The 26254-nt window shown below is 34.6% G+C and overlaps 1 protein-coding gene across 1 annotated transcript in view; it reads right to left on the bottom strand.

Moving 5' to 3' along the window:
- The window catches only part of SLC49A4 (solute carrier family 49 member 4), a 74621-nt gene that overhangs the window by 38955 nt on the left and 9412 nt on the right, over positions 1-26254 (bottom strand). The window contains exons 2-4 of the mRNA XM_081028734.1: positions 24859-24952; positions 9247-9512; positions 4796-4925 (exon numbers count right to left, since the gene is read on the bottom strand). Coding sequence (XP_080884860.1) covers positions 4796-4925; positions 9247-9512; positions 24859-24952 — 490 coding nt within the window. The remainder of the gene's footprint in view (positions 1-4795; positions 4926-9246; positions 9513-24858; positions 24953-26254) is intronic.

Genomic DNA, 26254 nt, shown 5'->3' with positions numbered 1-26254 from the left:
CTATTAGGTTGGTGCAAATGTAATTGCGGTTTAAAAGGTTGAAAATAATTGCAAAAACTGTAATTACTTTTGCACCAACCTAATAGTTAATATCACATACTAAAGAAGATTCTGGTAGGTTGAAAACCTAAATAAGGAAAATAAAACCAGAAAGTTGTTAACTAAGGAATTAATGGACAAAATTAGTAGGCAGAACGGGAATATATATTTGAATTTTTAGAATTTTAAATCAACAAGGAATTTGTATCTAGAATATGTAAATCATTAAGAAGGGGGAGGGGGGTTCACAGTATGAGGGATATAAATGATGAACGTCTAAGTATTACCTTGTTTTGTACACCTGAAACTAATAAATAAATTAATTAATAAAAAAAAACAAACAAACAATTTTAAGACAGAAAAAAAAAAAAACTACTATTAAGAAATGGGCAAAAACTATGAAGAGGAATTTATAGAAGATAAAACTTAAAAGGCAAACAATCACATAATGAGAGTTGCAAACTCATTAATAACCATGCAAGGTAAAAAATATATTAGTTTATACCTATTGGAAGAGCAAAAATTAGAAAGATGGATAATACCAAGTTTGGGTGGGCATACAAGGAAGTGGGCACTGTTGATGGAAGTATAGATAAGTGCAGGCATTTTTGAGAGCAATCTGGCAACACTTGGCAAATTAAGCTTAACTGTATTATGACCCGGCAATCCTGTTGTGGTGTCTATTTTCCAAAGAAATTCTGAGGTCTACTGTGACCCATGAGATGTCCCTGCAGTAGTATTTGTGATGACAATGAGTTGGAGGAAATGTGGTTACACGATGGGAGGGGGGAGATAAAATATGATGGGATACAAAGAACTAGTTGTAGTTGCATCTTGAAAACAGGGCGCTAATATCACAAAAGGAGAGTTATCTAGATACCGTACATCTCCAGACGGAAGACGAAGCATCACTTACGGATTAGTCTTGTAAAACCAAAACGAAAGCAAAAATAGAAACCTGAATCAGAACATAGCTCTGGTTAACAAGTTATAGGATATACAAAGGACAGGAAAACATGGCAAATGACACCACAAGGAGGCAAACAACAAAATCTAGACCTTGGGGACAAAAGAGATGGCTCCTCAACAAATAAAAGAGGAAACGAGAGAGTCGAAAAGGAAACCAAATATTATAATGGATTTGAGCCAACTGCAGTGCATGGACCTTATGTGAATTTTCATTCAAACAAATTGTTTAAAAAACATTTATGACATTTATGAGACAGTTAGAAATTTATTTATTTTATTTTTTTAAAATTTATTGGGGTGACAATTGTGACAATTGGAAATTTAAACATTGATTTGATATTAGCAAACTATCGTTAAAAAGTTTTTAGGTATGATAATGGTAATATATTTATGTTAAAAAACTAGGGACTCTTTAACATATATTATACATATTGAAATATTTACAGATGAAATGACTTGTCATCTGGGATTTGCTTCGTGAATACAGGAAGGGGGGGAGTGGGTAAAGTAGAGAGGAAACAATATTAGCTATAAATAGACAATTGTTAATATTGGATTATGGGGATTTGAAGGTTATACTATTGTAACTTTGCATATTTCTATAAATTTCCAAAACGAAGTTATAAAAAACCACAGTGTTTAGCAAAAATAGTTCACACAGAATGAGATATATAATGTGCCATCATTTAGGTAAATTAAACAAAGATGCATACAAAATAGTACACATATTGCAAAAGCACAAAGACAGATAACACATTAAATGCATTGAGAAGTGGCTTGGGTAGGGAAGTGGAAAGTGAATGGGAGTGAGAAATATAAATAAAAGAATGAATGACTAAATAAATGAATGTGTTCTTGTGTCCTGAAGCAAGGAACATGTTCAACTCAGCTATGCAGTCTTGAAGTTTAAAAGGCAAAAACAACGACCATTATCATCAAACATTGAATCAATATATAAAGGGAGGGAAACATTTACATTAGGTTACACAGGGTGAACGTATATTAAGAGATGGGAATCATATGAATAGTAAATAAATTTGTGGTGGAAACTTTGGCACATAACCATTGATTTTTTCCTCCCAGATAATGGAATTAGAATCGAGAAAAGCAGTTATTCCGATTGATCCAGGAAGTATGATTTCAGGGGTTCTTTGAAGGACCAGAGAAAATTATATGGGTCAGCTAGGGGAATGGGACATGGTAGGCCCAAAGAACTCCTGTGGCCAGCCCAAAGATCGAAGCAAGCCATCTTGCAGAGTAAACAGATGAATATGAGAAGAGACAAAGGAATGTTAGGCATTATCTATTACTATCTAATCTCTGGCTTGGCATAAAGAAAAACTTAAATAACATTAAAAAAAAAAACTATTTCAACGTCATCTTATAAATTGTGTGCCACTGATAATAATTCAATTTGACTAATATGTTTTCTTTGCCTATTATGTGGAAGGCAATGTACTAGGTGCTGTAGCAATGTGGTTTTCAAAAACTTTTTACTGTACTCCAGAGTAAGAAACATATTTCTTTGTGACCTACCCATACATACATATAGACTGAAACGAAAGTGTCACAAAAAATGTCATTACTACAAGTGATGCAGTAATATTTTCTACTCTATTTTATTCCATTCTACTTTTTTTTTGTTTTTAAAGTGAACAGCCTACTAAATTATTTGGGTGAGAACCAAAGTTTGAAAAGTAATGTTACATAGCTATGCTAACATGGTAGCCAGTAGCCAGCGGGGCTCTTGAACATTTGAAATGTGGCTAGTGCAACTGAAGAACTAATTTTTAATTTTACTTCATTTTAATTAATTGAAATCAAAATTTAAAAACAGAAGCAGTGTTTTTACAGAAGCAGTGTTAAAAACAGAAGCAGTGTAAAGTATTTTTCCATTAAATATAATACAACTTAATTTTTTTGGTAGAATTGCAATTTACTTTAACTGCTACTCTGGGTAAGATATTATAGTGTCACATTGTAGCATGTATTGTTTCTAGTATTATAAACTGCCACTGATCTTCTTGGTGTCAGTGAAGTCAATTCCAAATATTTTGTTTTTTACGCAATGATATAACATTGTAATTTGTTTATCTGAATATTTTATGGAGAAGAAATAAGAGACTGGAAGAAAGTATGCTGCAAATTTCATAATGAATGACAACTGCAATTTGCTGTAGCAGAGCAAAATGATGTCTCTTGTGTGAAAAAAAACTTAAGATAATTAAGTGGTTAATATTAAGAGATGTTCAACAAATACACAGTGAATTTTATAAGAAGTTTCTTCTCAACAGCAAAAAAATAAAATCAAGAAAATTAGTTGCCCAAAATCAGAGAATTAAATGTCCAACAAACATTTTAAAATAACTTTTTAACAGATTTGAGCTTGCAATTTCAGTTGGCTATAAAACAGTTTGTGTTCCTGCATAAAAATAAAACCATTTTTGGATGGAGAAATGGTAAAAGTAATTATTTCAAGTATGGAAATTTTTTTAACCATTATGAAAAAAATGTATTCTACAGAGGTGAAGCGAAAGATCTTCAATTAAGGCCCAAACAACTGTCTATAGAATATAAGACCTTTCAAACAATATCAGAGATGTGCTGATACAAAATTGAAAAACTCATTTTTAATTTTAGATAAATGGTGAAATATGGGAGACACTGATCAAATGTTAATTTGATGAAATTTAAGTGCAGACCAAGTATTTCTAATGAAAACTTAGCATCTGAGTTGTGATATGCTGTAAGTGTAAAATACACATTGGATTTCAAAGATTTTGTATGAAAAAAATAATGCAAAATCTCATTAATAATTTTGGATATGGATTACATGTTAAAATAGTATTTTAGATATATTGGGTTAAATAAAATATGGTATAAAAATTAAATAAAATATGGTATAAAAATTAATTTTTAAACCATATTTTTACATTTTTAAAATGAAAATACTAGAAAATTAAAAATTACCCATTATGTGGCTCATACTATATTCCAAATGAGACAAGAATTCCTATATGGGCACAAAGACATAGCTCTTGACCACAGGAACTTACCATCTGGTAGGAGAGGAAGACTAGGAAACAAAGAACCAACTAGAGAGAGTTGCTAATGAATCATTAAAAACTCATCACAACTAACCAGGGAAAAAATACAAAAGGTAAGTTCTAGTTGCCCAATTGCAAATCATAATTACCAGTGATGGTCTATATATCCAAAGAATTGAATTCAGTACTGGACAGCTGAGCATTCACGGGCTGAATTTAATCTAATTACATTTAAGTTATACCAATAAAATAAAATATTGTTTCTCAAAGTATGATCCCACTGGAGGTATATAAATAAATATTATTTATTTTATTCACTTTGTATTGACTAGCACTTGTTTATTTTAATGTGTATTAAGAAATACAAAATGAATAAAAAGAATTTACATATTAGAAAAAATAAACAGATATAACTCCTGATTTCACAGATATTATTATGTGATATGTTTCCTTATAAAATAAAACTAAGCAAAAGATTTGATTTTAAAAATATTAAGCAAATAATAGTATAGGTGTTATGGACAGATGACAAAAATTATGGAGGTTTTTGTTTTGTGTAATTTTTAAGATAGATGTCTGATAAGAAGTCCTTCTAAAGTATTTAATCAGTATTTTATCAATTATTTACAATCTAATTCATAGGTAGCTGAAAAATTACTATCTTTAATGCTCTTAAATAAATGTGGAATTATCTTGAAGGTGCTGGTCAGAACACTGAGCGTGATTCTAAGTACACTTACCTTAATAATCTACAAAAGCTCCGCCGATAACTCAGTCGCTGGCTAGCTGCAGCAACACTGGGAGGAAGAGGAGGCCGGGGTGGGAAATAAGCTAGAGTTGCAGAAAATATTACGCAGACAACTCCAAATTCTGAAAGAAAAAAGAAAGTAAACTGTTAACCAGACAACACAAAAAGCTCAATATTTCAAGTATAATTTAACACATATTTATTGAGCATCAACTAAGCTCTAGGCATATGAAAATAAGCAAAATATAGTACCTAGGCAAAACAGTTCAGTCTTGTGAGAAAGATGGATATGTACAGATATACATTTCAGCAGGTCATAGGTAACAAATGATACTATAGGCAAAGAAGTATGGCGTGCTATGGTATACTACGTAGACAAAAAGATTGAGGCAGTAAACAAGTGTTACTCTATGGAGAAAACATTAAAAACTAACAGTACTGAACTATAAGAGATTTTGAAACAGGTCTAGGATGATTATCTAATAAGCATGGTCCTCAGACATAAAGAAATTGATTGAGAAAGTTGGTAAGAACAGGACTGGAGAAGGTTTGATCGATGATACGATATTCCGATGCATCGTGCAGGACGGACTCCATTGAAAGGCTATACAGGAAATTTGAACAGAACAGGAAAGTATCTAAAATAAGAAACCAAGAGACAGAGAGAAAATTTATAAACACAAGACTAGCTAATGTAGAATGTTAAACAATCAGAACTAAAATGAGTATCCAAACAGTCTGAGTTTAGCACCACAGAAGAGAAGGTTCGTTCCCAGGAGTCTCAATCATTCCCTCCAGAGTTCTGACACCTAGAAGTCCCAGCTTTTGTTAACTGTGTCCAAATTCATAGAAAAGTCAGGAAGCCCTGAAATATAAACATGCCTATGCCATTAATTAACTTGGAACTTGAATGAATCCCTTACTCTTTCTATACCAATAAAGGGATTGGACTAAGTGATTTCTAGAGGACCTCTCAGTGGATAATTCTAATTGTAGGGCTATATTCTTATAAGACGCTTTACCACAAATAATGTCTTTCTTTGTGAATCTGAAGAGTAACAAAAAGTTAATGAATTGTTTTAATTTACAGTTTTTTAAGAATTATTAGTAACAATGAATGAGCAACTTCCCTATGCTGACTGGCCATTTGTATTTCTTCTGTGATTGCCCTGTTCATATTTTCCCCCATCTTTCTACTGGCATTTTTGTTAACAGCTTGAGATACAATTCACATAATATACAATTCACACATTTATAGGACACAATTCAGTGGTTTTTAGTATATTCACAGAATTGTGCAACCATCACAGCAATCAATTTTAGAACTTTTTCATCATCCCAGAAAGAAACTGTATCCATTATCCCCACAAATCTCCAAGCCATAGGTTACTATGAATCTAATTTCAGTATTTATGGATTTGAGAGTTATAGACATTTCTTATAAATGGAACCATATAACATGTGCTCTTTTGTGATGGGCTTCTTTCACTTGGCATAATGTTTTCAAGGTTCATCCATATTGGAGTATATATCAGTACTTCATTATTTTTTTTTCTTGCCAAATAATAGTCCACTGAATGGATATAGCACATTTTTAAATCTACTTAGCTGACAGACATTTGGATTGTTTCTACTTTTAGGCTATTATAAATAATGATAAGATGTACATTCATATACAAATTTTTGCATGGATGTATGTTTTCATCTCACTTGGGTATATATCTAGAAATGAAATTGCTGGGTTATATGGTAATCTATGTATAAAATTTTGAGGAGCTATCAAACTGTTTCCAAAGTGGTATTTTATACTCCTCCCAGTAATGTGTAAGGGTTCCAATGTACAATTTTTCTACTTTCTGCCAACACTTGTTATTTTCCATTTTATTCAGTATAGCCATCTTACTGTGTATGAAGTTTATCTCATTATGGTTTTGATTTGCATTTCCCTGATGGCTAATGACAGTGAGCATCTTTTCATATGCTTGTTGGCCATTTGTATATCTTCTTTGGAGAACTGTCTATTCAGTCCTTTGCCCATTTTTAAATTGGGTTGTTTTCTTTTTGTTGTTCAATTATAAGAGTTTTTAAAAACATATTCTGAATAAAACTCCTTTATCATGATATATGATTTGCAACTATATCCTCCCATTCTGTGGATTGTCTTTTCACTTTGTTGATGGTGTACTTTGATGCACAAATGTTTTTAATTTTGATAATACCAATTTGCTTATTTTTTCTTTTGTTATTTGTGCTTTTCAGTGTCCTTTATAAAAAGGCTTCACCTAACCCAAGGTCATGAAAATTCACTCCTATGTTTTCTTCTAAAGTTTATAGTTTTAGTTCTCATGTTTATGTTTATAATCCATTTTGAGTTAATTTTTGTGTATGGTGTAAGGAAGGGGTTCAAACTGATTAGTTGGCATGTGGATATCCAGTTATTCCAGTATCTTTTGTTGAAAAGATTATTCTTTTCCCAGTGAATTGCGTTGGCACCCTTGTGAAAAGTCAACTGATCATAAATGTAAGATTACTTTTTTTGAATCTCATTTCTGTTCCATTGATTTATATGTCTGTCCTTATGCCAGTACCATGCTATTTTGATCAGTGTAGTTTTGTAGTAAGTTTTAAAAGTGGGAAGTGTGAATCTTCCAACTCTATTCTTTTTCAAGATTGTTTTGGCTATTCTGGGTTCCTTTCATTTCCACATAAATTTTAGGATCAGTGTGTCAATTTCTGAAACAAAGGCAGCTGAATATTAATTGAGATTACACTGAATTTGTAGATAAATTTGGGGAATATTCATCTTCACAATATTAAATTTTCCAACACATGAACATGAAAGTCTTTCCTTTTCTTTAGGTCTTTTTAATTTCTTTCAACAGTGTTTTATAATCTTCAGATTTTTATTCTTATTTTGTTAAATCTATTCCTAAATATTTTATTCTCTTTTGAGGCTATTGTAAATTGTATTGTTTTCCTAATTTCATGCTCAGATTGCTCACTGCTAATGTACAGAAATACAATTGATTTTTATATATTAATCTTGCATCCTAAAATTTGTCTTTTTTTTAGGATAAACTTCAGGAAACTCTACTTGACCTCCAAAACTGGAGTCAAGTGGTCTTCCTCTGAGCTGTCAGAGCAATTGTAGGGCTATGGTTATGGCACTTACCGTTCAGTTTTACAAATGTTTGTTTATCTGCCTGTATCCTTTGGGACACTATAAGTTCTGTAAGGGCAGGAACCATGTTTATCTCAGTGCCTCAAACAGTGACAGATACAGAGGAGCTCAAAATGTATTTGTTAAATTAATAAGTGAATAAATGAATTAGTACAAAGTTCATTATAATCTGGTCCCTTATCTGTCCAGCCTCATTTTCTGCCGCATGCTACTTACGCCCAAACACACATATTTACACTACTCTAGCCATCCCAAATTACGTGCAGTTCCCTGTATATGCTGAGCTCTCTCATGCCTTTTCTACCTTTGCAGTTGCTGTTCCTTCTGTACAGAATACTCTAACTGACTTGAACATTTGGTGAACTCCTATGAAATTCTTAATTTTCCCTTGATCTTAGTCAAAAGGCCGAGAAGCGATGAAATTCTTAATTTTAATTAACATATTCGTGGTAAAACCTTCTTTTCCTGTAAAACCTTCCCTGACTCCTCAACTTTTCTTCAAACCCAGGCCAGTTAGGCCTTCCAAGCTCTGTATGTCTCTCTTTGTAGTACAACTGTCTCACCAGTGATCTTACCAACTCCCAGTGCTTAGCACAGTGCTTGGTATATGAGTACAATAAACACAAAAAGTTTTCTGAATACAGAAGGAAATAATGAACAGCCACATGGGGAGAGGGAATATATTTAAGGAGATTTATAGGAGACTGTAATATAAGCGTAGACTAGGGTTTGGCTCTAGGAATAAAGAGAAAGGATCCAAAAGAATGTTTGGAAAGGTCAATATCCCTTATAAATAGACTAAACACACAGAGAGTAGGAAACGCAGAGAACAATAAACTGTGGGTGACCTAGGTTTATTAGGTTAGAGAACATGGCCAATAAAGGAGAAATTGCAAGGAAGAAAACAAGCTTAACACCTACCAATAGTTGCTTAACTAATGTTTCTCGCTGATCATGTTTAGTTTTATATACTGATAAGATATCTAGAAAAGACACTAGACAATGTGTTACATAGCGCTTAATTGTAAATGGATGGGAAAAGTAAAGAAAATCACCTTCCATGTAGCAATAATACATTTGAAACTTAATAACTTTGTAGAAAGGGCAAGTTTAGGAGGCAGCTCCATATTAAATGACAAGAAAAGCACATGTATACATATGTATATAGTCATCCTCTTAAATTTTGTAAGATGTGATCTGGTATACAAAAAGCAGAGTGAAGATGACTGGGATAAAAGACAAAGTATAAAACTTCAAAATACCTGCATATAATACAGTCTCTATGCGATCTTTAATGTGGGCTCTGCTGTTCTCTGAAGCAAGCAGAGGTGACGTCCCATTGGGAGCTGGAACAAGAAGTGGTCCAACTAAAAATGCACATGCTCCACCAAGATAACTGAGCATTGATGCAATAGCAGTGGCGGTGGCCCGTTCATCTGCAGAAAACCACGTTGTGGAGAGGAACGGAGCTGCATTCATTACGGTTGGACCTGCTAGTCCATTTAACATCTGTCCTCCATGGATTAGTCTGGAATCAAACAAATCAAACAAATTAAACAAATTAAGAGGCTGTGAGGTAGGCGAAGCATTTGCTAGACAAATAGATATTAGCCAAATAGCAGTTAACTAGGGCAATAAGAATACATCCCTATAAATAATATGCCACACCTGAATGGTAATATATGTTGATTCTCGATAAGGGAGATCAAATACAGTAATAGCTACTCCCTATTCATTTCATAAATATTTATTGAAGCCTCTGATTTGTGCCACATACCAAACTAAATGCTTACAAATAACCTTGTTTCATTTGTTTTAACAACACTATGTGGAAGCTATTATTGTCTCCACCTATCGAGATGGGAGAGGCTTGGCTGAGAAAGATTAAGAAATTTGCCCAAATGCTAACAGGCAAAACTGAGATTCAGACCCAGGTCTGACTTCAAAATCCATATCCTATCAGACTGCCACTCATAAAGAGACCTAGTAATTGCCACTCGTCCTACAAATATAGTTGAATTCAAAATGCCATGCCTACTCTGTGACAAGTGATGGAAATATAAAAAAGAAAAGTCATTATGGTATCTTCTTATAGAAGAGGAACTGGTCTGCAACTAACTATCGTTGTGGGGTTCCATTTCTTTTCCTGTAAAATAAGGAGATTAAATTCAATATGTACTGAGCATCTCCCTGTTAGGTTAAGGTATCTTTTCTCAGTATTTTATTTAGTGCTTTATCCTGTGCCTTACTGATCAAACCCTTTCCCTACATTTCTTCCTCCACCCTTAGCATATTTATATTCATGAGTAGCCTAGAAGAAGCAGCCAGAAGCCCAAAAAGCACAGACAAGAAAGGGAGGTGAGTTCACCTCTTATGCCTCAGAGGCAGAGGAAAGGGCAGGGACAATATGTGTGACATATACATGATACTAACTATGAATTTTGTTTGTTTGTTTGTTTGCTTTGCTTTGCTTTTTAATCACCACGTGGGTGTCAAATCCTCTTTTTAAACAATTGCCACCTCAAGCTACTTAGAAAAAGTTTCTTGACTGCAGGAGGAGGTAATGAACAGGCATATGAGAAAGAGTTAGGTAGGGCCCCAATACAGAAGCATAAGTGAGTGGGAAGGGAAATATGTGAATTAGGTCTGCTCACATCTTTGTAAATGTTAGAAAAATTATTTGAAGGCAAAATAGCTCCAAGCATCATTACTAAATTAGGAAAAGTAATGACATTTTAAAATCTTGTGTAAGGGAACTATTTTCCAGATAATAAAAACAGTTTAAACTGTTTATAAACCGAATGCCTCCTTCAAAGCCAGTGGATCCCACGCTGTCACACAGCAATTTCTTCACAAGAAATAGTTTTGAAGCAATGTTATTCAGTGGCTTTAATCATGACTCCCTTAATCATGACTCACAATGGCACAACAATCAGACAGTGCATGATGGCTCATAAAGATTAACTGCTTTGATATTTAATACTTTTGTTGTTGTTGTTGTTGTTGTTGTTGCTTTTAATGAGGAGTTCTTGAAACACTCATCTAGAGGCAGAATGGTTGGAATGAGTATATTTCATTATGCCTAAAAATGTTAAGAGTAGGAGGGGGACATGAAAGAAACAACCCATTAAAAAACCAAACCAAACAAAAACTTGATGTAACAGTATGAGTCCTCAGGTTAAGGTCTAAAACTCAAAGTATTGCTATAGCTTAGCTCTTTGTTACCCCTCCATGGATTACAAATGGACTATTTTCCAAGCAGCAAACGTCAGAGTCATAGAACATGTGAGCTTGCAATAATGTAAGGGTCATCCAAGTCCAGTTGACTTAATTCTCAGAGCAGAATATTTCTCATTACAACATGGTACGTATGCTAAAGCAGAATCCAAAGCAAGTATGATACTAGGGACATTTCTAAGTCTACAAGATCACTGAACTTGGGGGGCCAACCTAGAACATATGTATTATCATAGTGAAAAATCATCTCAGGAATTAAAACATGCTGATTTGGTATTTTTAAATTACTCTAATTTAAATAATTATGTGATTTTTGCATTAAAATTCATCATACACAAACACTCCTCACAAACGAGCTCTGGAGAACTGAGACCTACAGGATCTTGGGGTTACCCTCTGAATTTACGGAAAACCTCGCAGGAAAACCCAGTCCTGTTCTTTCCAGCAGCCTGAAGTTTTCCAGAACTTAGCCCTGCTCCTTCTCACACTTGTATCCTAGAGTCCCTCAGGCTTCACAGTTACTTATATAACTAGTTATAAGCACTGTTGTCCTGGTAACCAGGACATAACACTAATCTGTATTATCAAGATTTTTATGTTTGCCTGATACTATTCTCTGTCACCACCATTAACTTACTCTATTTTATGAAATTAAGGTTTGTAAAAATATATTTAAAAATAAAATTCAGTTTTATATATAAAAGCTAGTTTTCCCATTTAATGGTAGTGCAAAATTAAAAGTATGCTTTTCTGGAAAAATGCTGGCCATGAAACATAATCAAACCATACAAACATTACAATAAACTCTTTGTAATGACAATAAAGGAGATAAAATTTTTATAAATTATTCAATACAAGCTGTGTTACTTAACTCAGTCAACAAACACGTACTGAGGATTCACTGTGTATTGAGTAAGCATTGTAAGAGGCCTCACTAAGCATATAGGAAAATAAAATTAAAAAGCTAAAGCCCTTGTCCTTAAGAATCTAAAAGTAGCTGAAGCATCATCTACCAGAACCCTATCAGGAATGCAAAGGAAAGTAAGACAATAATTAGTGCTGTCCCTCCTGCTTACGGGGCCTGTGACAGTGGAGGTCCCGGCTTGTCCTCCGTCTCCTCTCACCTCTGCGCAGGGGCTTCACATGTATGCAAGGGGTTCCAGCTCCAGCTCCAGCTGAGCTCCATCTATCCCCTTCCAAACAGCTGCCCCTGGGGCCTAGGGAGTTCACACCAGGGATGCAGTCCACTCTTGGAAGAACAGGCCTGGGAAGGAAGACTGTTGCACGGATTCCTGGGGTCTGGTGCAGCTAGAAGGTGGTGGGCAAGGCGCGTGCATTTCGTTGGCCCCACAGGCTTCTCAGCCCATGGGGAACGGCAAAGCTGAAGGAAAGCCAGAGGGGGACATTTGCAGGCGTGGACCAGGACCAGGACGCTTTGACAGTATTGACAAAAACAGTGGGGCCACAGAGGAGAGCAGGTTTGGAGAACTGTTTCTAGCCATACAATAGATGCGGATAGAAGAATGACTGGTTATTGGGGGGAGGTGTATGCATAACTGTATAAACTGTTCACTAAGTGGATTAATATAAGTTAGAAGCTAAGGAAAGAGGTCTGAGCTAAGAGATATATGTTGGAGGTGGGGAACAAACACTGGAGAATACCAATATTTTTTAAATAGAGGAAGAGGAATCTGGAAAGATGATTGAGAAGAGCTATTATAGAGGCAGAGAAAAAAATAAAAGAGGCAAGATTGCCATCATAGCCACTAAGGAGAGAAAGGTATCAAGAACATAAGAATGAGTGGTTGATAGCATCAAATCAAACAAAAAGATCATTTCCCTGAAATGGATTCTGCAACAAGGAGCTCATTCATGATCTGAGTAGGAACAGTTTCAGTACGTTGAAGGTGGAAGTCAGTCTCCTGAGGAAATGGAAATTCAATTTAGACTATTCATTCTAGTCGTTAGAAACAAATGCCAGAACAAAAATTAGGGAGATAAGCTTGGCAATGTGAAAATAAAAAACACCCCGCTTAAATCAATAGTCTGAACTGAAGAAGTCTCTCTGCCTTCACTTATGGAAAGATAAATGCAACTCCTGATTGTCCTAATGCTTTCTAAGCACTCGTGAAAGAACCCGGATTTCAGAAATTAATAGTTATTGATCTGAGCTGACTGTTAAAACTAACACAGAAAAACAAAAGAAGAGTGATTCACAATTTTCAGTAAAGTGAAGTAACTCATGTAATTTAATGTCTTTCGTTCTGTGTCATCGTGCCATGCTGCAGTGTTGTTTTGCATGTAACAGCCAAGTTCCTTGTGGGGAAGGACCAGGGCTTCTGAATTCCCCAGTGATTCACGAAGTGCTAGGGCAGTGTGGATGCTCTCTAGGAATGCATGGACTAATTCAATAGAGAGAAGTGGGGTCACTGAAATACACAACTAGCCTGCGCTTTAAAACTTCAGTTACCTAAATACATATCTCACATCAGTTCCAGTTACAAATTTTAAAGAGTTTAAATTCAGCAATACGAAAAACAAGGTGATTAACAAATATTCTGGAAATAAAGCTTTTTAAAAAAGACACTGAGGGTGGTAAAAGCGAGGCAACACTTTAGTCCTGTCTTTAATAATGGACTTGGGAAGGGTAGGCAGATATTAGGAGTGTAAAGAAGCAGTTTTGTCTCCTGGGCAATCAGGTCTGTAGCAGAAAGGGAGCTCTCTGGAAACTGACAAATTTCAGGGGTCTAACTCTTGCTTCCTCTCTTGAAAATTCATGCCTGATGAAGACTGTGTATATTCGCAGTTAGGGGATTGCCAAGTCTGACCTCTGTAGGTCATACTGTGATAGATCTGCCAAGGGGCAACTGTCATGCTCTCCATCCCAGTCTCCTCTCACTGACTCCTTAACTTACTCCTTCTCCACCTCACCCCTTCTTTCTCCTTCTGGTCTTCTTCCTCCTTTTGGTCTTCTTCCTTTTCTCTTTCTTTCTCCTTACCTAGCTCCTGCATACTTTGGAGGCCTGGTTTGTGCCATCCCCACAGGCAGGTGGGAAAATGGATGAAAGAGAGGGAAATTTCCCTAGAGAGGAAGATTAAAGGTCCAGTTTCTCCAGCATCAGCAGAGCTAGATGGCCAAGACTAGGAAGGCCGGCTGCTGCCCACTAGCATCAGACTGCTGGGGCTTGCGGTAGGCCAGGGGGCACCTACTGAGGCCTCCCCAAGCCCTGCCCTTGCCCTGTGCACCTTCAGCCCCAGTGAGAGCCCCTTCCCATAGAGAGGCTGAGGCCTCAGGGCACATGGTATGGCTTTGCTCACAGTTGCATTTTTTTCATATTGTTCAATATACTACAGCTTTTCAAATAAATGCCAATAGCTAAAGTTCAAACTAAAGACCTATAGTTCACGTTTTCTAATGTACTTGACATTTCAGTTTGTATTTAATGATATTCTGATATCCTAACCTTTTGCTGTCTGACATCCTGGAACAAACACCTATCGTTCTTAAATTATTTTCTACATAGAATAATATGTTTTAGCATTAGAATTTTTATAGCTGGAAAAGATGTCAAACCTCACCTAGACAACCCATTCTCCTCATTTTATAGATATAAAAATTGAGTTCCAGAAAGGCTAACAACACATTTAAAAATCACACTTATAATTTTATAACTTCCCTTTATAACAAAAATTATTGGGGGGAGCTCCACCGTTATAAACCTAGCTAATGGCCAAGCCAGGACTAGAAGTAAAATTAGAACTGATTTCACCAGTCCACAAATCTCTCTACTCTTCCATCTGGTCTCATTCTGAACGTTCTCGGTTAGTAGTAGTTATAAAAATCATTGATTGTTAAGATAACCCAAGGTTCTCAGATCCAAAGGCGTGTTGTAGCTAGCATATTTTTATTCTGTGTATAGACCTAGTTTATAAACCTTCAGTTTATTATGACTAGCATTGGTGATAACATTAGATAGTAGGCTTTTTAGAAACTTAGCAGATACTTCCTCAGTGTAAGTTTAGCAGTCTTAACTTAAATTCTATATATTTTTAATATGAAATAATTTAGAATATGCTAATGGTTCACAAACTTTCTCCCAATTCCTAATTATCTTGCATCAGACTAAATTCATGTGTTACAGCATTTCCTGGATATTAAAAATGGCGTTAAGTGCTATAAATAGTTTTCCTTTATGTAACCCAAGAAAAGATAGGGCAATAAAAAGGGTCAGAGATGGTATGAATTAATTACAGGAAAAAGGAAGTTAGGAAGGGAGAAACACGGATGATGGTGGAAAGGAAATGAGCCTTCTAAAGACTGTTATAGTAATTTCAGTTTTCTTTTATGAAAATCTATTTCATTTTTGTATCTTTAATAATTTTGGCTAATTATGATTCAATTAACAATATCTATTAAATATCTACTATCGTCAAGATACCTGCAACTAGACACTGAAGGGAATATAAAGACGAGTATTACAGCTTTGGCCCTAAAGAAGCTTATAATAATTTATTAAGTACCGGTTATAGAAAGTACATAAAAAACACAGTGAAAGAATATTGGATTAGATATAAGAAGATTCAGCTTCCAGTCTTAGCTAAATATATTAACCACGTAATCTTTGGTGAATCACTTATTCTTTTTCTGTTTCAATTTCTTCAAAGATACTCTATCTATCTTGCAGGGTTTTTACTAAGGCCAAATGCAATAATCTCTCAGCAAGACACAGATCTGAGAGATGTCTATCACCCCCCACTTTGTCTCATAATGTTTTTCTTGTCTTGAAACTTTTATTTGTACTCTTAGCTTTAAAGTAGATATACTCATAGTAGAAAAGAAGTGCAAGGAAAAAAATCCATACAGTCAGTAATTCAATTAAATAACTCAACCACGACTAATATTTTGATTTTTTAGTCTTTTTTTCTTTTAGTGTTTTTCCAATGTATCTCTCAATCAATACTTAAGCATAGGTAACCACAGATATTATACTGAATATACAGTTTTATGTACTAAATTATTTTAACTTTATAGTTTATCATAGGCATTCTCTCATTTTATTAAAGATTCTTTATAGTTTATAATTATAATTGTTATTGGCTCCATGAAGCCTATTATACAGATGTACAAACACTTATTTAAACATTTTACTAATGTTTGCTACTGATTTGCTAATATTAATAATGCTGTTGTGACAATCTGTGTATGTAAATATTTGCCACTTTCCAAATTATTTCTTTAAGGTCAATAAATCAAAGGTATGAACATTTTAGGCCTTATGAAACCTACTCCCAAATTGTTTTTCAGAAGGGTTTGCAGTAATTTACATTCCCATTAGTAGTGGCTGACAGGACCTGCCTTCCTGACACTGAGTATCACTAAAAAATATATACCCATAAGTAACTTGCTGTACTAGTTTTCCATTGCTCTTATAACAAATTACCACAAAGTTAGTATGGATTAATATAAGTTAGAAGCTTTAAAATCTAGCTTTAAAATCATACAAATTTATAATCTTACTGTTCTATAAATCAGAAGTCCAACGTGGGTCTCTCTGGGCCACAATCAAGGTGTTGGCACAGCTATGTGCCTTTCTAGAAGGAAGACACTACAAAACAGTTCTAGAAAGGTTTAAGATTGTGATCCCTAAAGCAATCCTCAGGTCCCCAACTCAGCACCAGGCAGAAAGTGAAATGCAAAAGCTCTGCAGACCCCATGAAGAAAGCGCATGTCCTCTGACAGTCACGGGTGTGGCCCCTGAGGATCACGGACAAAAAAGAGCCTTCCAGAGGACAAAGCCAAAAGCCACGAGAACAATGAAAGGAGTCACTCCCAGAGCCACAAAGACCTGACAGACTCCAGAGATTCTGGATTTTGTGTCGGATACAATAATTGGACAGGACTGTGGGTTTGCTCCTTTGAGGAGCTTGTTAAAATCGTTGATTATGGGGATTTATTCCAGAGAAGAAATAAGTAGGACTAGAGTTGTAGGTGTAGAGTTGTAGTTGTCATAAGCAGGTAGTCTGTGGGTCATACTTTTAAAGAAATACTGACCTAGGGGGATATGAATCTTATATGTTTTACAGAGAAGAGTCGTGAATTCTTACATCTACCAATTGTTCATTTTTACATTAAAAGATTTACATTTAACCCTTTCTTGCCTTTCCTTTTCTTAATCTCATTATCGAAGCTCTCATTATTTCACTTAACTAGTGTTCTCAGTCAAAAGGTAATATATACATATGGTAAATATATTCCCAAGAGTAGGAAAGAATATAAAATAAAAAGTAAATCTCCTTTCCACCTAGACTACCAGTTCCCGAGAAAGAACCAAAGGTAATGGTTTCTTTCAGAAACCGTCCTTGTTATAGCATATATATCCACGCCAGTTTTTTCTATGCAGGAAGATATTAAACATAATATGGTATATAACATGTAAACTTTGCCTTTTTATAAAACTCAGCAATATATCGGAGATGACTCCATATCAGCACTTACAAAACTTTTCCTTCCTTTTCACAGCTGCGTACTATTCCACCAAATAGTACTTCACCATAACCAGTCCTGTTGAACACATTTGGTTGCATCCAGCCATATGCTATTAGCAGCAAAGCTGAACAAACATGGTTGTCCTTGCAAACTGGCAGAGCTTTACATGTGAGCTAATTTTCTAGCAGTGCAAACACTGGATTAAAGGACATGAGCATTTTGAAGCTGGTAAAACTGCCAAAATGCCCTCCAAATAGGATGCCCCAAAGTACTCACACATCAGAGATGACTGTTTTTCTCTACACCTCAGCAACATAGCACATTGTCATACGTTTGCATCTTTGCTAATACATATCTAATCGCTGTTTTAATTTTCATTTCTTTAATTATGATGGAAAATTAAGCATTTTCTTAAGTTTATGTCATTTGTATTTTAATTTCTTTCATACTTGCTCATGTCATGCATTTTCCTACTGCGTTGCTATGTTTCTTCTTGTTGCAAACATTTGCTAGTTATTAACTTGCCCTTTGATTTATAGTATTTTTAACCATGCAGATATTCTAAATTTTTGTGTAGTCAAATGTAGTAAGCCTTTCACTTATGGCTTCTGGGATTTGTATTGTAGTTGGAAGGCCTTCTCCATTCTAAGGTTTTTAAAGAACAGTCTTATTTTCCAATACTTTTATGGCTCATGGTTTTACATTTAAATCTTGGATTCAACTAAAATTTACCTAAGTGATAAGGTAGAGAGTTAAGGTTCACCTTCATTTTTCTTTTTCAGATAGATAAGCAGTTCTTACAAAACCATAAACTACACAATTTATCTTTTCTGGTATATAATTATTTTAAATGTAATTTTGCCAGCTGCAAAGCATTTCATAAGGAAGTATATTTCTAGAAAATCTATATTTACTAGATCCATACTATTTATCTAACACACATTAGTAAATGTTATCTGTTGTTAGTACTAATAAAAGTTACACTAAATTGAAAGATAATAGGGCATGTGTTATGGAAGTAACTAGATACTCTTATGATTGAGAGCAGATATAACTTACTATAAATTCATCTTTTAGAAATTTTTAAATTTTTTACTGAGCATACAATAAAACATTTCACACTATAGAGCACTGCCCTCTACACTTTTTTTTGGTATGATTTCTTCTCTATCATAGAAGAAGAAATGCTTTTATAGTTCATTACTCTAAGTTCCTTATTTATCTATGATGTTAATAAGACAAAAGTGGCAAAACAATTTTTCCTGAATTTTCATTGGTACTATGCACATAAAAGAAATAATATTATGCAGAGATAGAATACTATTAGGAAGGTGGTGAGAGTTGTTTGATGGAGGAAAGCGCTTATGGAGGAAATAGCAGGAAGCTGCTATTCTTGTGTCTTAAGACTTACAGAATCTAAGATACAGGAAGCCAAGGGTACAAAGACACCTTTCCAGAGGGCTGAGCCCAGAAACTCAAAAAACTCCAAGTAAAAAACGGGAGCACAAAAATACAAACGGTGAAATGCTTGTTTTAATGCTGGGCAAATGCATATTAAAGGTCTTTAATCCTTTCCACTGAGTGTCAGATGGAGACTGAAGCTTTAAACGGGTGATGTATTGAATGTACTAGTCAAAAATACATATTCCAATTGTAGCATTTGCATTTTAACAGCTGCATATGCACTGTCAATAATACTACTTAAATACTGTATAGACATAAAATAAAATCTCATTTCAAGGAGATAATATTCCTACATGCTTTATAGATGAACACACAAGGATTGAAATTCAATTTATATCCTCTTTTTAGGAAAGAGTCAATCTCTCTGAACTTTTCTTTCTTTCTTCACTTTCCTATCTTTGTTTACATTTCTTTATGAGCTCTGTTTCTTTTTCATACCATCTTCTCCACTAACAGAGAGAGTCAACTCTTTGTTATTCTTGGAATTTTATATCTGGAAAGTATATGAAAGTATATATCTGGAAAGTATATATCTGGAAAGATGTAAGATTAGAGAGAAATATAGTATGATGGCTCAAAACAGAAGAAAAGCTAACAAAAATATTAATAGCCATTTTTAAAGAATGCATTGTTGAATTTAAGTTTACTGAAAGTTGTACTTAAAAGCTGTAGATACTTTAAAAAAAACTGGATGTTTGAAAAATTAAGACTATCTATAACACAATAATGAAATGCCTCATTTAAACCTCACTCAGAAGGACAGTTAATGAAGACTAGCTTTCCAGAGAAACCCATATGATTTTGCTGTCTTCCTTTTAAAATATAAAACACTTGTGCTCTGTATTTTCTGGAAAGATAACACATTTTGAAAATTTGAAAATGAACAGCATTTATTTTGAAACTGAAAAATTCTGTTTCATAGAAAAGTCAACATCTTGTACCTAAAATTCACTCCTTCCTATTTCTGTGTCCCCTGTCTCTGTGAATGGATTCAATAATTTCAGAGTCTCTAGAGTGAAACTTCAATCATCTTGCCGTCAATCTCTTTCTCTCATGTACTCTACACATCTGTGCTGTCCTTTCCATTCCCACAACTTCCCAGAGCAAGTAGTCATTTTGGATTCCTCTCTCTCTCTCTCTCTCTCTCTCTCTCTCTCTCTCTCTCTCTCTCTCTCTCTCTCTCCCTCCCTCCCTCTCCTGTTTTTTTAATGAAGAAGGTATTTTTATTTATTAAAAATTTTTTTCAGTTACAGTTGACATTCACTATTATATTAGTTTCAGGTGTACAGCATAGTGGTTAGACATTTATATAATTTATGCAGTGACCCCACATCCCATTAGTCTAGTACCCATCTGGCACTACACACAGTAGTTGCAACATTATTGACTATATTCCCTTTATTGTACTTTACATCCCTGTGACTATTTTGTAACTACCAATTTGTATTTCTTCATCCCTTTACCCTTTTCACCCAGCTCCCCAATACCCCTCTCTTCGGGCAACCATCAGTTTATTCTCTGACCATGAGTCTGTTTTGTTTGTTTATTTTGTTCTTTTGATTCCACATATAAGTGAGATCATATGGTATTTGTCTTTCTCAGTCTGACTTATTTCACTTTGCATAATGCCCTCTAGGTCCATTCGTGTTGTTGCAAATGGTAAGATTTCATTCTTTTGTATGGCCAAGTAATATTCCATTGTATGTATGTATCATATCTTCTTTATCCAATTGTCTATTGATGGGCACTTACGTTGCTTCCATATCTTGGCTATTGTAAACAGTGCTGCAATGAACATAGGGGTGCATATATCTTTTCAAATTAGTGTTTTTTATTTCTTTGGGTAAATACCCAGAAGCAGAATTGCCGGGTCATAATATAGTTCTATCTTCAATTTTTTGAGGAACTTCCAAACCATTTTCCACAGTGGCTGTGCCAATTTGCAATCCCACCAACAGTGTACAAGGATTCCCTTTTCTCTGCATCCTTGCCAACACGTGGTGTTTGCTGATTTTTTGATGCTAGCCATTCTGACAGGAGTGAGGTGGTGTCTCACTGTGGATTTTATTTGCGTCTCTCTGATGAGTAATGACATTAAGCATCTTTCCATATGTCTACTGGCCATCTGTATGTCCTCTGGAAAAATGTCTATTCAGGGCTTCTGCCCATTTTTTAAAATGGATTGTTTGTTTGTTTGTTTGTTTTGGTGTTCAGTTGTATGAGTTCTTTATAAATTTTGTATATTAACCCTATATCAGATGTATCACTGGCGACTATCTTTTCCCATTCAGTAGATTGTCTCTTCATTTTGTTGGTGGTTTCCTTTGCTGTGCAAAAGCTTTTTAGTTTGATGTAGTCCCATCTGTGTTCTTTTTTCTTTTGTTTTCTTTGCCCAAGGAGACAGACCAGAAAAAAATATCACTAAGAGCAACGTCTGAGAGATTACTTTCTGTTTTCTTCTAGGAATTTATGGTTTCAGGTTTTACGAGTACATTTACCTCTTTAATCCATTTTGTGGTGTAAGAAGGTGATTCCGTTTCTCTTTCTTTTTTTTTTTTTTTTTTTGCATGTATCTGTCCAGTTTTCCCAACACCATTTATTGAATAGACTGGCTTTACCCCACTATATGTTCCCGCCTCCTTTGTCATAGATTAAATGAATATAGAGGAGTGGGTTTGTTTCTGGGCTCTCTATTCTGTTTCATTGATCTGTGTCTGTTTTTATGCCAATACCATACTGTTCTGATTACTATGGCCTTGTAGTCTAGTCTGATACCAGGTAGTGTGATACCTCCGATTTTGTACTTCTTTCTCAAGATCGCTGTAGCTATTTGGTTTTTTTTTTTTTTTTGTGGTTCCATATAAATTTTATGATTATTTATTATAGTTCTGTGAAAAATTCCTTTGGTATTTTGATAGGGATTGCATGGAATCTATAGATTGCTTTAGGTAGTATGGCCATTTAATGATGTTAATTCTTCCTATCCATGAGCACAGTATAGGCTTCCATTTATTTGTATCTTCTTCAATTTCTTTCTTCAGTGTCTTACAGTTTTCTAAGTACAGGTCTTTTACCTACTTGGTTACATTTATTCCTAGGTTTTTTTATGTTTTGTTTTGTTTTTGGTGCAATTGTAAATGGGATTGTTTTCTTCATTTCTCTTTCTGACGGTTCATTATTGGTGTACAAAAATACAGCCAATTTCTGAATATTAATTTTGTATCCTCTTACTTTAGTGAATTCATTTATCAGTTTGAACAGTTTTTAGGTAGAATCTTTGGGGTTCTCTGTATATATTATGATGTCATCTGTAAATAATGATAATTTTACTTCTTCCTTTCCAATTTGGATACCTTTTATTTCTTTTTCTTGTCTGATCGCTGTGACTAGGACTTCCGAAACTATGTTGAATAAAAGTGGTAAAAGTGGGCATTCTTGTCTTGTTTCTGATCTTAAGGAGAACACAACACTTTTAGTTCTTTTTGAGTATGATGTTAGCTGCAGGTTTGTCGTATATGGCCTTTATTAAGTTATGGTATGTTTTTCACTTTGCAGAGCTCCACTCTTTCTTATTCCCCTTATCCAATCCATCAGCAAATCCTTCAAAATATAATCAGAATTTGACCATTTCTCACCACCACCACTGCCATCACTATGGCCCAAGTCACCATCATCTCTCACCTAGTTTACTGCACTGGTTTCCTAACAGGTCTCCTTACTCCTGCCATTGCTTCAACTTCAGTCTATTCTCAATAAAGCAGACTGTGACTATGGTTCTCCTCAGCTCAAAACTGAGCTAGGTTCCAGTGGTTTCCTAGTTCAGAAAAAGCTGACAGTCTTAAAGGACTTTGCCTCGCACTCCCAGCACCATGCATACTAGTTCTGGTCTCATTTCCTACCACCATTCCCATAAAGTCTTTCACTCAGCTCCAGCAATACCAGCCTCCCTGCGAGTTGTGTTCTTCCCTTCCCACTCTTTACCCTTGCTCTTCTCTCTTGTCTCCTAGATATGCATCATTCCTTCAGGTTTTTATCTGAAAACGTGATCTTTCCAGGTTTTTTTCAGCCATTCTTTCTGAAACTTTACCATCCTTCCCCTGACATTTTAAATCATTCTTTCTTTTTTTTTTCCATAGCACATAATATATATTTTTCTTATTTACCTAGTTTATTGTAAGTCTCCACAACTGGAAAGTAAACTCCACGAGGCAGTGATTTGTCTACTGTGTTCTCTGATGTATTCCCCATGTCCAGAACACACAGTGAGAGCTCTGTATATTGTGTTGAATGAATGAACTAATAAATGAATAAACAAACAAAAGAATGATTCCAGCTTGGGCTCTCATTGCATCTTTCCTAGTCTCTTGCTGGCAGTATCTGTAATTAATCTTATATACCTCAAATCAGTAGTTTACCTAACATAGGTCTGATTCTATTGCTACTCTGATTAAGAACCTAAGTGGCTCCCAACTGTCTAGTGAGGAAAATACAATTCTATAGGATAGCATCAAGATCTTTCATAATCTAGAGACCCTGCTCTACACTCATCTCTTTATATTCCATTCTTATAGTTTATTCTGTAGACCTGTCTCCCAAACTTAAACAATTTATGGGTTCTTTTTAAAGGGAAAAAACTTCTCAATGGCTTTCAAGGTCACATCCAAGGATCCCAGTTTGAGAAACACTAATTTAAGAAATTATGGTCAAAGAAATGTTCTGGTGAATAAAAATGTCTTTTAATTATAGATTATTACTGGCAAAATAATTTTAATATTATAACCAAAAGGAAAACAAAATTTTAAAATCTTCATATACCTTGCACCCCCTGAGAATAAATCCAAGGACCCCAGTTGCAGAAATGAAACTACCTACCGTATTTCCCCGAAAATAAGAACTAGCCGGACAATCAGCTCTAATGTATCTTTTGGAGCAAAAATTAATATAAGACCCTGTCTTATTTTACTATAAGACCGGGTCTTTCTTATATAAGACTGAATATAATATAATATAATATAATATAATATAATATAATATAATATAATATAATATAATATAATACTGGGTATAATATAATACTGGGTCTTACATTAATTTTTGCTCCAAAAGACGCATTAGAGCTGATAGTCTGGCTAGGTCTTATTTTTGGGGAAACACGGTACCCATCCCAGAAGAGGCCTATGCTTACCTGCCTCCATGCCTTTGCTCCTGCTGTTCCTCTACCCCAGAATATCCTTTCCCTAACTATAGTTATTAAAATTCTACTCATCCTTCAATGCCTAGTTTAATTATCACCTTCCTTAAGAACTCTTCTTTTTGATACCCTCAGCTAAAACGTCTCTCAGTTTCTCAGGGCAATTTTATACCTCTCCTATGGCATTAAATACATTACTCTTCCTTATATTACACTATTGTTTTCCTGTGGTTATTATACTGCTGGATAGCATGAAGATGAACTTGTTCTCTTTTTATTTATGGAACTAGCATAGTATCTTCCCTATGACAACTAATAAATGTCTATATTGAATCATCAAATAGTGAATAAAATAAATACCACTATAAATACAACCTTCTACTGATCATCTTAAAAATGGAAGTGTTCACTAAAAGTTTATAACCAACCATATATAATATACTCATAACAAAAGGAAAAATGGAGGAACATTTTTAAGCTATTGATAGGATTTACCTTCTTTTGAGCATTAAGTCTGACACAGGTATGCATCTTAGACCAGTTCCCAAAACCATAAGGAAAGACGTCAGAAGCACAGTTATCCGAAGACCTAAAAGGAAACATAAACATCTGCATTATTTTCTATTTTCTCTTCAAGTAAGTCCAATGTTAACAAAGGTTTTTTTTTTTTTTTTATTACTCAATCATACTGATACTATATTCTAATATTATGGCTTTGGGCTATAATGCCTAACATGGGGGGAAAAATCCTCTACATGGTCAAAATGAAATTATTCTAACTTTAATAGAAAACTTGAATGATCACATCAAGGATAGAGAAAGAAGTTCCATTAGCTCCAGTTTTTCACAGTAAATGGCTAGAATGTTTTGTTCACATGTAACACTAAAAAACAATTTAAAAAAACTAGGTATTTTAGTTTTATATCTTCAATATAAAATTTCTAATTTTCAAATGCAAGTTACAAAACTCTAATCTGTCCCTAAAATGTTTTTTAAGGTGATAGATCATTACTTTAAGTTTTCTCAAAAAATGACAGCTGGCCAATTATGTATTTTATATTATAACTAGGATAAGTGAATCCTTGTTATAGGGTCATAGGTGGTAGTCCTTTAAAACCCTTTGATTATTAATACAATGGTCTTTTTATTTTTCTTGACTTATCAGATGGCTTTCAACTTACAGAATTACGCCATTTAAAAAAAAACATGGTTTAGGATTTTAGAAGATATTGTGGATCCGACAGTTTTTCCTATTGTATCCTAGTATGACCAATTATTTTCAAAATGTGTGCCAATGGCTGGTCACAAGATAAAAGAGAATATAAAAATAAGGTAACCAAAAATAGACACAATAGTCAGGTTATGGCAGAGTAATATAACGGGGCTATAGCTTTCTATTAGGTTGGTGCAAAAGTAACTGCGGTTTAAAAGGTTAAAAATAATTGCAAAAACCGGAATTACTTTTGCACCAACTAATACTATTGGAATGCTGTACTTCTGTTACTACTAAACTAATACTACCTTACTGCTTGTGGCAGCCACATCACAGAGGTGGCTCAGACTGAGTGGGTGGCAAAGGTAGCAACATTTCTTCCAATTTCTCCCAAATTCAACACCTCTTTGAAAGCATTTCAAAGTGAACAGACTTAAACTGTATAATGCATTTTTTTTTCTTTTTCGAACCTTTCTTTTTTTGGCAAAGGGGAGATGGTTAAATGTGTGGTTTTCAAAGGGCTTCTCTGCTTGAAGGAAACTGAAAGTCAACAAAACTGTAACTATGCAGATTAAACCTACTAAGGAAAACAATCTTGAGATCTGGATCAGGCACACACATGCTACTTTGAGGATGATTTGTGATATGAACTGAGTTAACTTTGTAATATTCTTATAT

The sequence above is a fragment of the Rhinolophus hipposideros genome (genome assembly GCF_964194185.1).
Source record: "Rhinolophus hipposideros genome assembly, chromosome: 2".
Lineage (NCBI taxonomy): Eukaryota > Metazoa > Chordata > Mammalia > Chiroptera > Rhinolophidae > Rhinolophus > Rhinolophus hipposideros.
Note: the sequence above shows the minus strand (reverse complement) of the source record. Positions and strands in the feature narration are given on the sequence as shown.